This window comes from Haliotis cracherodii, unplaced genomic scaffold (genome assembly GCF_022045235.1).
Source record: "Haliotis cracherodii isolate W230 unplaced genomic scaffold, xgHalCrac1.p SCAF_10, whole genome shotgun sequence".
Lineage (NCBI taxonomy): Eukaryota > Metazoa > Mollusca > Gastropoda > Lepetellida > Haliotidae > Haliotis > Haliotis cracherodii.
Window position 1 is genome coordinate 26,529,886 of NW_027266265.1, and position 14,939 is coordinate 26,544,824.

The 14,939-nt window shown below is 46.5% G+C and overlaps 1 protein-coding gene across 3 annotated transcripts in view; it reads right to left on the reverse strand.

Moving 5' to 3' along the window:
* The window catches only part of LOC139454213 (puratrophin-1-like), a 255,215-nt gene that overhangs the window by 172,121 nt on the left and 68,155 nt on the right, over positions 1-14,939 (reverse strand). For all 3 annotated transcript variants that reach the window (XM_071235788.1, XM_071235787.1, XM_071235789.1), the window contains exon 2: positions 8,230-8,421. In XM_071235788.1, coding sequence (XP_071091889.1) covers positions 8,230-8,421 — 192 coding nt within the window. The remainder of the gene's footprint in view (positions 1-8,229; positions 8,422-14,939) is intronic.

Below are 14,939 nucleotides of genomic sequence, written 5' to 3' on the forward strand. Positions count from 1 at the left end.
CCCATGGTCCACTGCGATTACACCAGGCTGACCCCAAGGTCCATTTTGACTACACCAGGCTGTCCCGAGGTCAACTGCGACTACACCACGCTGTCCTGAGGTCCACTGTGACTACACCAGGCTAACCCCAAGGTCCACTGTGACTACACCAGGCTGACCCCAAGGTCCATTGTGATTACACCAGGCTGTCCCGAGGTCCACTGCGATTACATCAGGCTGTCCCGAGGTCCACTGTGACTACACCAGGCTGTCCCCAAGGTTCACTGCGACTACACCAGGCTGTCCCCGAGGTCCATTGTGATTACACCAGGCTGACCCCGAAGTCCACTGCGATTACACCAGGCTGTCCCAAGGTCCACTGCGACTAGAACAGGCTGTCCCAAGGTCCACTGCGACTAGAACAGGCTGTCCCAAGGTCCACTGCGACTAGAACAGGCTGTCCCAAGGTCCACTGTGACTAGAACAGGCTGTCCCAAGTCCACTGATACCTGCTTTATATCTGACAACCACCTTCACCACTCATAACTGACAGCCCACACAAAAGTATCATGCAAGTTTAATATGCTCTTCACCAAGTTCAATATCTTCAAAATGTTTCATACCGTCTCCAATAATTACAGGGTTTTTTTTTAAGTGGTGTGTAGGTTGGTCCAGAAAATAAGTCTCTTATTTCCTTTAAACAAATCACCTATTTCCAGAGGTCTGCAGGGCACCTGTTCTCCAGCCTGGCATAGCCTGGAGATACCTATCAGGAGCCTGCTGTTTACATGACAACATAAGGTCTGAGCCTCTCACCACAGCTAGTTAACCCCCACCCCACACCCTGGCAGGGTTTCCTGGAGAGACTGTGGGCCTAGGTCAACAGCGTTTTCCTCAACACTGCAGGCCAGGTGTGGCCTATTACAATGATATCGGTCTCACACTCTCCTCAAAACACTAACTGTATACTCTTTGATGATGTTTTGTGTATTTGACCTTCACCAATCTCAGATACAAGAGACAGACATTCAAGATCATTCAAAATATGCAATTAACAAGCCATACCATTTTCATACTAATTTCCTGTTTCATGTCCATAAGGTTTTGAAATATTGGATAAAATATTTTAGGAAATAGAGAGGTTACAAAATGTTATGGCCAACAGAAATAGAGGTTAAATTGAGTCTGAACCAATCTTACCATCAGACCCCTTGTAACTGTCATCACCATATGTCTCCTAATACATCACCAGGAGGGCCAGGAAGCATCTCTTCAATGACTCACCTTTTCTTCAACATTTCCTTACTCTATGTTTGTGACTCGTAAAGGTCCCTATCTCATTTGGCCACATATGATATGTTACTAATAGCTCATTATGTATTATCTTTACCAACTTTCCAAATCCTTCAAAACTCACCCATCAAATTCAACACAATAACTTTAAATAAAAAACAAGATTATCAACTTGGAAGTTTATTTTGGGAACTTGTCAAAATCCTTACCTCTTTCTTAGGTTGAGAAAGAAAAAGAAAATGTTACTTTCACAACATTCTCAAGAAAATCAACAAGAGCTATAATCAGTATCTGTCTCATTTATATATACTTTATTCAGAATTGGTTAATGAAGGCAAAATGGTGTGCTGAATCATGAAGATGTTCCATATGACTATACTTCAACACAAGCACATCAGAGATTTATCTCTACTTCCGATTACTTCTATGTTCAAGCTACTTTCCTCTTTCCTGTATTTCCGCCTATTGAGGAGGTCCATTTGGGGCCAATCATCTGCCCCCCCAACCCCCACCACACATGTCGCAGAGTGAGGATCCAATCATCACATTGTAGGTGATGTTGTGTTTGTGCAATGTTATAACTCTGCTGGAGTCCTGTTATACATTTACCTCTCATCCATACACTGTTTGCAGGAGGTAATGAGAACCAGGAGAATGCCCCAAGGGCAGACAACTGTGTGAACCAAACATTTACAGGAGAGTTCTATTTTTTCACTTCTGATGAAAGGAGCCTGGTGATCTTTGTGATGTATCTTATTGATTATGTTGAATAGGATAAAGTCTGTGTTCTCTCCCTTTACAAGTGTTCTGACAGCCAGATACAGAAACAATGGAGGCCTCATGGCAATGTTACTCTACCTCACTTGTTTCACATGAAGAACTGACTGATGCAGGATAGCTGTGTGATCAACACACATGTATGTAGCTGATATAGCTGATAAATCATGCTTAAGAGATAATTGTTGATCATGCAGTATTTGAATCACTAAAGAACATACAAGCTTTGAATGCGATGGAATGCCAATGACTGTACTTTTGTAATGTGAGAAAGTGCCAAAAGTCCTGGTTACGTCACACAAGAACTGTCTCGTGTGGGATGCAGACTTTTTGTGGAGAGACATCACTTGTATGCATGAAGGGCTGGGACGATACACTGTGCTATATGATACGTATCATGATACCTTGCTCACGATCTGATATGTATCCTGATACTTGCACGTGCTCTTATTGGTGATGCGTAAGCCATCTTTTCCATAGACAGGATGGTCAAATACCTGGCACACTAACAATTTACTATTAGCATTATAAAGTATGGTGCAATGGAATAAAATATTTACGTTTTCACTACTCATTTTCACTCGTAATTAGTGTTTGGTGTAACATATATTTAAGAATACATTTAAGGTTAGAATCAATACTTTTTACTTAGTGTGCAAGTGTCAAGTGAAAAATCGCAATCCACCAATGCATCGGTGTATCGTGCCACTACTATATGCATGTGCATTGTCTGAACTATTGAGTATTTACTCACGTTATCATTACATGGGGTAGCTGATAGTTTTCTTTGGGGAGGTGATACATTTTCACTCCCTTGGATCCAGTCTCTTGGGTATTTCAATACACCAATGAGTGGACATTGTTTAAATTATTATGTTCAAAATGTTGTTAAAGGTAACTTCTAAGATTCTTCTGTTCATGTGCTGAAGCTCACAACAGCGATACAAGTGTCACATTTGTAAGCAAGCAACCCAAATTTATTGGGTTTATTTTGGCTATTTTACTCAAATACTCAGCTAATGTGGAGCTCTGATTCCTGATTAATACATTTACCTTTCAGCAACAGTTCAAAAAGTATTACTCAAATATATGGACATAGTCCACTAGTCCAACATAACAGTGGAAAGCTTCAGGCTGGTGATTATAAAATCCGAGTTGGCAGAGTGTTGGAAAAACTGACACTATTTTCTCAGGCTATCAACCTTCAGCCCTGTTATTATCTGTGGATGCTTGGACCAGTCTTATACATTCTACAGTCACTTTATTACACAACAATGTCGGTCTCTCTCAGTGACCGAGTTGATGCCCGGATCTATAACACAACAGGACATGTGATGGCGGTTACCAGTGGCGTGTACCTTGACCCACTGTCAGAGTCCCGTAAATGGCCACTAGCCAGTAATGACCATCTGTGACTCATCAAAGCCAGGTGACCTGTAGTTGAGTCAGTGCACCACCCTCCCTCCTGTAACACACCTGTGTGGGGGTAGCCCTTACCAGTCCATACCCACCTGACAACAGGTAGACATATTTCCCTAACAAGTTAATCACAGAACATGACAGGTGTGAGGAAACAAAACAGTGTAAGGGTCCTCCTCCTCCTCCAACAATGCTGGGCACAACATCCACTGTGTGAGAGGTCACCTACCCTGTCACCCTCATATTCACTAAACATGGATACCATCTCTGTAATGTGTGCTTATAGTACTGTTTCATCTATATCATGGAAATAACTATTCCACCTGTGTGTCAATGTGTCAGCACTTAACAATATTAAAGTGATCTGTCATACAATTAAGTTTCCAGAAAGCGAAACATATTCTTTTTATCTTCATGTTTTATTAAAAAGCATTCCCTAAAATTGGCAAGAATAAAAAAGGTAAATAAAAAAACTGAATTCGATTGAAACAATTACTTTGTAAAAAAATGTTTGTACGTGACTTTGTAAAGAATCTTACCTAATCAGTTCTTTTCAGAGCAACCTGGTGAACCTTTTTTATTTCATTTCATAAATTGCTGGATGCTCCTTGCATACTGACCAAGAAAACAAGAAAGTGTTTTGCCTTTTATAACTATATTCCTGGACTTGTTGAATGATGCAATATGGTCTGGGTCATGCCTTGACTGAACCATCAACCACTGATTACAAGACTACAAGTACAACATGCTCCTTGTCGGCTATTTCAAGATGACCATCAACTCAGACCATCACTGAACACAAGTCAGGCAGACATGTCGACTTATGCATAAATAATGTCATTCAAAAATATGTTTAATCTTCAGTTAAACCACTGCACTTTCAGCGTTTACAAATACAGTGCCAAGAGCCAGAAGCACACAGTGTCAGCGAGCTGAGACTCACCTATCCAGTCATACCTGGTGACAATGTCGCGAGTCGTAGCCATTCATACATATCCCACAACTCTCTCCAACATACACACTGCAGCCCTGGCCATCCAACCCAGACACTATAAACACCACTAATAGTTCAGGATGAGATCTCCTTCAAACAAGCATTATCACTGACAATAAGCTTCAAAATATTTGTGCATATTTGTACGTGTGTGAGAGAAGAAACTAGGTAATTCCCCTGCAAACATGCTTTTTCAGCTCTATAATACCCAAGTGACAAGACAGCGACAGCTTCGACCATATTAATCCCTGACCTCTCCCAGACAGCATGGACAGCTTGACCAATCCCTTCCCTGGACTTAGCCGCGACATGTGAGGAGGGAAAACTATAGGCAACAATAGACATCCACCTACTTCTAACAGCCACGACAATAGCTGGCCATCCCTGACGCATAACCCTATCAGAGTATGGCCGATCACATCTACCCGGCAAAGTGGTGCCTTCACAATTTACATGCTTGCTTAATTAGCAGCGCAGAGTAAGATCGCTTGTAAAACGTGATGCTGACAAAACCCTGGTCGTTATTCAAGATGTTTCATCAAATAGATGAGATATATTTCATGATAAAAACATGGATATTGGACAAAAAGTGTTGGTTTTTTGCAGTAACCACATATCTGTTTTGTCTCCTGATTGACACTGACAAACGTTATCACAAACAAACCAGGCTAAGCTGCTAATTGAGGGAATCCAACACCTTGGATCTACCTGGCACTGTCAATAGCACGTGTTGGACACACCCTTAATAAGCTTATACTCAAACATTAAGTTTTATATATTTACAAATGGTTCACAAGGTAAATTGAACAAAAGTGTTTCAAGAACAAAATGTTCTCTGTCAGTGCCCCTTGCACCAAGAGAAGCTGACTAATTATATTGTCTTGTGGATGTCAAACATATTAGTGTCAGTTGGTAGCAGGGCATACAAGTAACGGTTTCCACAGACTTGACATTTCCTACTTTCCTGTCAGTAGATTTTTCTGAAGAATTCGGTTATCTCCAGTTATATATAAAATTGCAAGAAATACCAGATACCACTCATTATGTAGAATAAAGAGTTACACTACTGCCCACACAAAAATTACATCTTTCAGTTTAACAAGTCCTCACAATACCAAACTGTGTCCTAAATCACAGGCCCAGTGTTAAGAATTGTCTCTCAAGCAAGCAAACTAAGCACAGTTTGCAACAATTTCAAAAACGAAAAAGGGTCACTTGTTTGGTACATGCTGCACAAACAGTGTGTACACGGAGACGATGTCTGGGAGAAAGACATAGGGCCAGTGTGTACACGGAGACGATGTCTGGGAGACAGACATAGGGCTAGTGTGTACACGGAGACGATGTCTGGGAGACAGACATAGGGCCAGTGTGTACACGGAGACGACGTCTGGGAGACAGACATAGGGCCAGTGTGTACACGGAGATGATGTCTGGGAGACAGACTAAGGGCCAGTGTGTACACGGAGACGATGTCTGGGAGACAGACATAGGGCCAGTGTGTACACGGAGACGATGTCTGGGAGACAGACATAGGGCTACTGTGTACACGGAGACGATGTCTGGGAGACAGACTAAGGGCCAGTGTGTACACGGAGACGATGTCTGGGAGACAAACTAAGGGCCAGTGTGTACACGGAGACGATGTCTGGGAGACAGACTAAGGGCCAGTGTGTACACAGAGACGATGTCTGGGAGACAGACATAGGGCCAGTGTGTACACGGAGACGATGTCTGGGAGACAGACATAGGGCTAGTGTGTACACGGAGACGATGTCTGGGAGACAGACTAAGGGCCAGTGTGTACACGGAGACGATGTCTGGGAGACAGACTAAGGGCCAGTGTGTACACGGAGACGATGTCTGGGAGACAGACTAAGGGCCAGTGTGTACACGGAGACGATGTCTGGGAGACAGACTAAGGGCCAGTGTGTACACGGAGACGATGTCTGGGAGACAGACTAAGGGCCAGTGTGTACACGGAGACGATGTCTGGGAGACAGACTAAGGGCCAGTGTGTACACGGAGACGATGTCTGGGAGACAGACATAGGGCCAGTGTGTACACAGAGACGATGTCTGGGAGACAGACTAAGGGCCAGTGTGTACACGGAGACGATGTCTGGGAGACAGACTAAGGGCCAGTGTGTACACGGAGACGATGTCTGGGGGACAGACTAAGGGCCAGTGTGTACACGGAGACGATGTCTGGGAGACAAACTAAGGGCCAGTGTGTACACGGAGATGATGTCTGGGAGACAGACTAAGGGCCAGTGTGTAAACGGAGACGATGTCTGGGAGACAAACTAAGGGCCAGTGTGTACACGGAGACGATGTCTGGGAGACAAACTAAGGGCCAGTGTGTACACGGAGACGATGTCTGGGAGACAAACTAAGGGCCAGTGTGTACACGGAGACGATGTCTGGGAGACAAACTAAGGGCCAGTGTGTACACGGAGACGATGTCTGGGAGACAGACTAAGGGCCAGTGTGTACACGGAGACGATGTCTGGGAGACAAACTAAGGGCCAGTGTGTACACGGAGACGATGTCTGGGAGACAAACTAAGGGCCAGTGTGTACACGGAGATGATGTCTGGGAGACAGACATAGGGCCAGTGTGTACACGGAGATGATGTCTGGGAGACAAACTAAGGGCCAGTGTGTACACGGAGACGATGTCTGGGAGACAGACTAAGGGCCAGTGTGTACACGGAAAGGATGTCTGGGAGACAGACTAAGGGCCAGTGTGTACACGGAGACGATGTCTGGGAGACAGACATAGGGCTAGTGTGTACACGGAGATGATGTCTGGGAGACAGACTAAGGGCCAGTGTGTACACGGAGACGATGTCTGGGAGACAGACTAAGGGCCAGTGTGTACACGGAGACGATGTCTGGGAGACAGACATAGGGCTAGTGTGTACACGGAGACGATGTCTGGGAGACAGACATAGGGCTAGTGTGTACACGGAGATGATGTCTAGGAGACAGACTAAGGGCCAGTGTGTACACGGAGATGATGTCTGGGAGACAGACTAAGGGCCAGTGTGTACACGGAGACGATGTCTGGGGGACAGACTAAGGGCCAGTGTGTACACGGAGACGATGTCTGGGAGACAAACTAAGGGCCAGTGTGTACACGGAGACGATGTCTGGGAGACAGACTAAGGTCCAGTGTGTACACGGAGACGATGTCTGGGAGACAGACTAAGGGCCAGTGTGTACACAGAGATGATGTCTGGGAGACAGACTAAGGGCCAGTGTGTACACAGAGACGATGTCTGGGAGACAGACTAAGGGCCAGTGTGTACACAGAGATGATGTCTGGGAGACAGACTAAGGGCCAGTGTGTACACGGAGACGATGTCTGGGAGACAGACTAAGGGCCAGTGTGTACACGGAGACGATGTCTGGGAGACAGACTAAGGGCCAGTGTGTACAGTCCCTACATGTGGAACTGTATCCTCGCACCAGGAATCTGTCCACTTACAGAGTACTAACATAGAGTGTACAGACTTGTTAGGAAGCATACACAATCAAGTAGATGTGTACAGTCACTAATGACACTGTTTAGCTTCCCTTTACAACACAGATCATCTAATTGGAAACATGCATCCCACCGGACATAAATTGTTTGAATACTTGACATTTTAGCCGGAAGTCGATCTTCATTTTCTATTATTTCAACAACTTAAATTGACCAGTCTGTGTAAAACAACAAATTGCAGAATATATTTAGCAACCTTTACATTGATTGGTGACTGACCTGACAGATCTTGATTCTGTCCAGAACCTCCAGGCAGGGGTAGAAGAAGTGGGTGAGGAAGTGGGTGACGTTGCCCCGGTACTCGGAGGCGAGACACGCCCCAGCCTGGCTGATGGCCGTGGGGGCAGCTTCACCATACAGGTCGTGGAGACTGGAAGCAATCAGTTCCTGTATATCCGGTTCATCCGAGTCCTGCACACAAAAATGTCAAGCTACAGCCATGTTAACCACTTGAACAGAACACAGAAAGGCATCCAGCTACACACGATCTACTTATTATGATAAAGATACAGTGAGAGAGGGAGTTGGGTTCAACGACGCTTTGAACAGTATTCCAGTTATATCATGGCTTGTCAGCTTAAATGTAGGAGGAAAGCCGGAAGTGGTCTCAAACATTTATCACTTTGGTGAAACCAGCGAGCACAGGTAAGATGCTGACAAACCTAAAAACATAAGACGTGAACCTGGAACCCCAAATCACTTCTCATATGATTATGGGGCGCAAGTTTGCACAGCGAATTCTGACAACATAGACGACTGGGCCAACCTGATAAAGATACAGAGAAAGACAATTTGTGTGGACAAAACTACAATTGCTTGGGGAGTTTTCACTACTTGTGAAGCAACAGATTTCTAGCAGACGAGGGAGAAGTTTGAGAAAGCATTGTTACATCGTCTTGGAGAGCAACAAAGATGGCAAAGAACACACAATCATATTTTTTGCTCAACAGGTATTCAATGTTTTCTTGACATTGTGCCAGTTGTTCACTGCGGCTTCACTGTTGCTGACATGAGTTATCTCCCTTGAAGTGTCCAATACATACTGCTTATACATACATATACAACAAAAGTATAGTTGAAGAAATAACAAAGAAAACACTTTGAACAACCATGAACACTTCTGCTATTGAAATTTTTGCAATTAAAAAATAGGCATGGTTGACACTGCCACTTCATACAAGCTGTCAGCAGTCAGTGATCCTACATGGTACCTGCCACTTCATACAAGCTGTCAGCAGTGACCCTACATGGTACCTGCCACTTCATACAAGCTGTCAGCAGTCAGTGATCCTACATGGTACCTGCCACTTCATACAAGCTGTCAGCAGTCAGTGACCCTACATGGTACCTGCCACTTCATACAAGCTGTCAGCAGTCAGTGACCCTACATGGTACCTGCCACTTCATACAAGCTGTCAGCAGTCAGTGACCCTACATGGTACCTGCCACTTCATACAAGCTGTCAGCAGTCAGTGATCCTACATGGTACCTGCCACTTCATACAAGCTGTCAGCAGTGATCCTACATGGTACCTGCCACTTCATACAAGCTGTCAGCAGTCAGTGATCCTACATGGTACCTGCCACTTCATACAAGCTGTCAGCAGTGACCTTACATGGTACCTGTGACATGGTACCAAGCTGTCAGCAGTGACCCTAGATGGTACCACCCACTTCATACAAGCTGTCAGCAGTGACCCTACTTAGTACCTCCCACTTCATACAAGCTGTCAGCAGTGATCCTACATGGTACCTGCCACTTCATACAAGCTGTCAGCAGTGACCCTACTTAGTACCTCCCACTTCATACAAGCTGTCAGCAGTGAACCTACATGGTACCACCCACTTCATACAAGCTGTCAGCAGTCAGTGATCCTACATGGTACCTGCCACTTCATACAAGCTGTCAGCAGTGACCCTACTTAGTACCTCCCACTTCATACAAGCTGTCAGCAGTGAACCTACATGGTACCTGCCACTTCATACAAGCTGTCAGCAGTCAGTGATCCTACATGGTACCTGCCACTTCATACAAGCTGTCAGCAGTCAGTGATCCTACATGGTACCTGCCACTTCATACAAGCTGTCAGCAGTCAGTGATCCTACATGGTACCTGCCACTTCATACAAGCTGTCAACAGTCAGTGATCCTACATGGTACCTGCCACTTCATACAAGCTGTCAGCAGTGACCCTACATGGTACCTGCCACTTCATACAAGCTGTCAGCAGTCAGTGATCCTACATGGTACCTGCCACTTCATACAAGCTGTCAACAGTCAGTGATCCTACATGGTACCTGCCACTTCATACAAGCTGTCAGCAGTGACCCTACATGGTACCTGCCACTTCATACAAGCTGTCAGCAGTCAGTGATCCTACATGGTACCTGCCACTTCATACAAGCTGTCAGCAGTCAGTGATCCTACATGGTACCTGCCACTTCATACAAGCTGTCAGCAGTCAGTGATCCTACATGGTACCTGCCACTTCATACAAGCTGTCAGCAGTGACCCTACATGGTACCTGCCACTTCATACAAGCTGTCAGCAGTCAGTGATCCTACATGGTACCTGCCACTTCATACAAGCTGTCAGCAGTCAGTGATCCTACATGGTACCTGCCACTTCATACAAGCTGTCAGCAGTCAGTGATCCTACATGGTACCTGCCACTTCATACAAGCTGTCAGCAGTCAGTGATCCTACATGGTACCTGCCACTTCATACAAGCTGTCAGCAGTCAGTGATCCTACATGGTACCTGCCACTTCATACAAGCTGTCAGCAGTCAGTGATCCTACATGGTACCTGCCACTTCATACAAGCTGTCAGCAGTCAGTGATCCTACATGGTACCTGCCACTTCATACAAGCTGTCAACAGTCAGTGATCCTACATGGTACCTGCCACTTCATACAAGCTGTCAGCAGTGACCCTACATGGTACCTGCCACTTCATACAAGCTGTCAGCAGTCAGTGATCCTACATGGTACCTGCCACTTCATACAAGCTGTCAGCAGTCAGTGATCCTACATGGTACCTGCCACTTCATACAAGCTGTCAGCAGTCAGTGACCCTACATGGTACCTGCCACTTCATACAAGCTGTCAGCAGTCAGTGATCCTACATGGTACCTGCCACTTCATACAAGCTGTCAGCAGTCAGTGATCCTACATGGTACCTGCCACTTCATACAAGCTGTCAGCAGTCAGTGATCCTACATGGTACCTGCCACTTCATACAAGCTGTCAGCAGTGACCCTACATGGTACCTGCCACTTCATACAAGCTGTCAGCAGTCAGTGATCCTACATGGTACCTGCCACTTCATACAAGCTGTCAGCAGTCAGTGATCCTACATGGTACCTGCCACTTCATACAAGCTGTCAGCAGTCAGTGATCCTACATGGTACCTGCCACTTCATACAAGCTGTCAGCAGTCAGTGACCCTACATGGTACCACCCACTTCATACAAGCTGTCAGCAGTGACCCTACATGGTACCTGCCACTTCATACAAGCTGTCAGCAGTCAGTGATCCTACATGGTACCTGCCACTTCATACAAGCTGTCAGCAGTGACCCTACATGGTACCTGCCACTTCATACAAGCTGTCAGCAGTCAGTGATCCTACATGGTACCTGCCACTTCATACAAGCTGTCAGCAGTCAGTGACCCTACATGGTACCTGCCACTTCATACAAGCTGTCAGCAGTGACCCTACATGGTACCTGCCACTTCATACAAGCTGTCAGCAGTGACCCTACATGGTACCTGCCACTTCATACAAGCTGTCAGCAGTGATCCTACATGGTACCTGCCACTTCATACAAGCTGTCAGCAGTGACCCTACATGGTACCTGCCACTTCATACAAGCTGTCAGCAGTCAGTGATCCTACATGGTACCTGCCACTTCATACAAGCTGTCAGCAGTCAGTGACCCTACATGGTACCTGCCACTTCATACAAGCTGTCAGCAGTGACCCTACATGGTACCTGCCACTTCATACAAGCTGTCAGCAGTCAGTGATCCTACATGGTACCTGCCACTTCATACAAGCTGTCAGCAGTGACCCTACATGGTACCTGCCACTTCATACAAGCTGTCAGCAGTCAGTGATCCTACATGGTACCTGCCACTTCATACAAGCTGTCAGCAGTCAGTGACCCTACATGGTACCTGCCACTTCATACAAGCTGTCAGCAGTGACCCTACATGGTACCTGCCACTTCATACAAGCTGTCAGCAGTGACCCTACATGGTACCTGCCACTTCATACAAGCTGTCAGCAGTGACCCTACATGGTACCTGCCACTTCATACAAGCTGTCAGCAGTCAGTGATCCTACATGGTACCTGCCACTTCATACAAGCTGTCAGCAGTCAGTGACCCTACATGGTACCTGCCACTTCATACAAGCTGTCAGCAGTGACCCTACATGGTACCTGCCACTTCATACAAGCTGTCAGCAGTGACCCTACATGGTACCTGCCACTTCATACAAGCTGTCAGCAGTGATCCTACATGGTACCTGCCACTTCATACAAGCTGTCAGCAGTGACCCTACATGGTACCTGCCACTTCATACAAGCTGTCAGCAGTGACCCTACATGGTACCTGCCACTTCATACAAGCTGTCAGCAGTGACCCTACATGGTACCTGCCACTTCATACAAGCTGTCAGCAGTGATCCTACATGGTACCTGCCACTTCATACAAGCTGTCAGCAGTCAGTGACCCTACATGGTACCTGCCACTTCATACAAGCTGTCAGCAGTCAGTGACCCTACATGGTACCTGCCACTTCATACAAGCTGTCAGCAGTGACCCTACATGGTACCTGCCACTTCATACAAGCTGTCAGCAGTCAGTGATCCTACATGGTACCTGCCACTTCATACAAGCTGTCAGCAGTCAGTGACCCTACATGGTACCTGCCACTTCATACAAGCTGTCAGCAGTCAGTGATCCTACATGGTACCTGCCACTTCATACAAGCTGTCAGCAGTGATCCTACATGGTACCTGCCACTTCATACAAGCTGTCAGCAGTGACCCTACATGGTACCTGCCACTTCATACAAGCTGTCAGCAGTGACCCTACATGGTACCTGCCACTTCATACAAGCTGTCAGCAGTGATCCTACATGGTACCTGCCACTTCATACAAGCTGTCAGCAGTGACCCTACATGGTACCTGCCACTTCATACAAGCTGTCAGCAGTGACCCTACATGGTACCTGCCACTTCATACAAGCTGTCAGCAGTGACCCTACATGGTACCTGCCACTTCATACAAGCTGTCAGCAGTGATCCTACATGGTACCTGCCACTTCATACAAGCTGTCAGCAGTCAGTGACCCTACATGGTACCTGCCACTTCATACAAGCTGTCAGCAGTCAGTGACCCTACATGGTACCTGCCACTTCATACAAGCTGTCAGCAGTGACCCTACATGGTACCTGCCACTTCATACAAGCTGTCAGCAGTCAGTGATCCTACATGGTACCTGCCACTTCATACAAGCTGTCAGCAGTCAGTGATCCTACATGGTACCTGCCACTTCATACAAGCTGTCAGCAGTCAGTGACCCTACATTGTACCTGCCACTTCATACAAGCTGTCAGCAGTGGCCCTACATGGTACCTGCCACTTCATACAAGCTGTCAGCAGTGATCCTACATGGTACCTGCCACTTCATACAAGCTGTCAGCAGTGACCCTACATGGTACCTGCCACTTCATACAAGCTGTCAGCAGTCAGTGATCCTACATGGTACCTGCCACTTCATACAAGCTGTCAGCAGTCAGTGACCCTACATGGTACCTGCCACTTCATACAAGCTGTCAGCAGTGGCCCTACATGGTACCTGCCACTTCATACAAGCTGTCAGCAGTGATCCTACATGGTACCTGCCACTTCATACAAGCTGTCAGCAGTCAGTGACCCTACATGGTACCTGCCACTTCATACAAGCTGTCAGCAGTGACCCTACATGATACCTGCCACTTCATACAAGCTGTCAGCAGTCAGTGATCCTACATGGTACCTGCCACTTCATACAAGCTGTCAGCAGTCAGTGACCCTACATGGTACCCGCCACTTTATACAAGCTGTCAGCAGTCAGTGATCCTACATGGTACCTGCCACTTCATACAAGCTGTCAGCAGTCAGTGATCCTACATGGTACCTGCCACTTCATACAAGCTGTCAGCAGTGACCCTACATGGTACCTGCCACTTCATACAAGCTGTCAGCAGTGACCCTACATGGTACCTGCCACTTCATACAAGCTGTCAGCAGTCAGTGACCCTACATGGTACCTGCCACTTCATACAAGCTGTCAGCAGTGATCCTACATGGTACCTGCCACTTCATACAAGCTGTCAGCAGTCAGTGAACCTACATGGTACCTGCCACTTCATACAAGCTGTCAGCAGTCAGTGACCCTACATGGTACCTGCCACTTCATACAAGCTGTCAGCAGTCAGTGACCCTACATGGTACCTGCCACTTCATACAAGCTGTCAGTAGTGACCCTACATGGTACCTGCAACTTCATACAAGCTGTCAGCAGTGACCCTACATGGTACCTGCCACTTCATACAAGCTGTCAGCAGTGACCCTACATGGTACCTGCCACTTCATACAAGCTGTCAGCAGTGACCCTACATGGTACCTGCAACTTCATACAAGCTGTCAGCAGTGACCCTACATGGTACCTGCCACTTCATACAAGCTGTCAGCAGTGATCCTACATGGTACCTGTGACATGGTACCAAGCTGTCAGCAGTGATCGCTGACACACTCTCTTCTTAACCCATGGGTAGATACAAGGCCTCGAATGGGTACCGGTAACTCTGGTACTTGGGTCGGTTGGGTCCTGAGTTGGACCCGGTTACCCACAGGGCTACCCAGACCCATGGAATACAT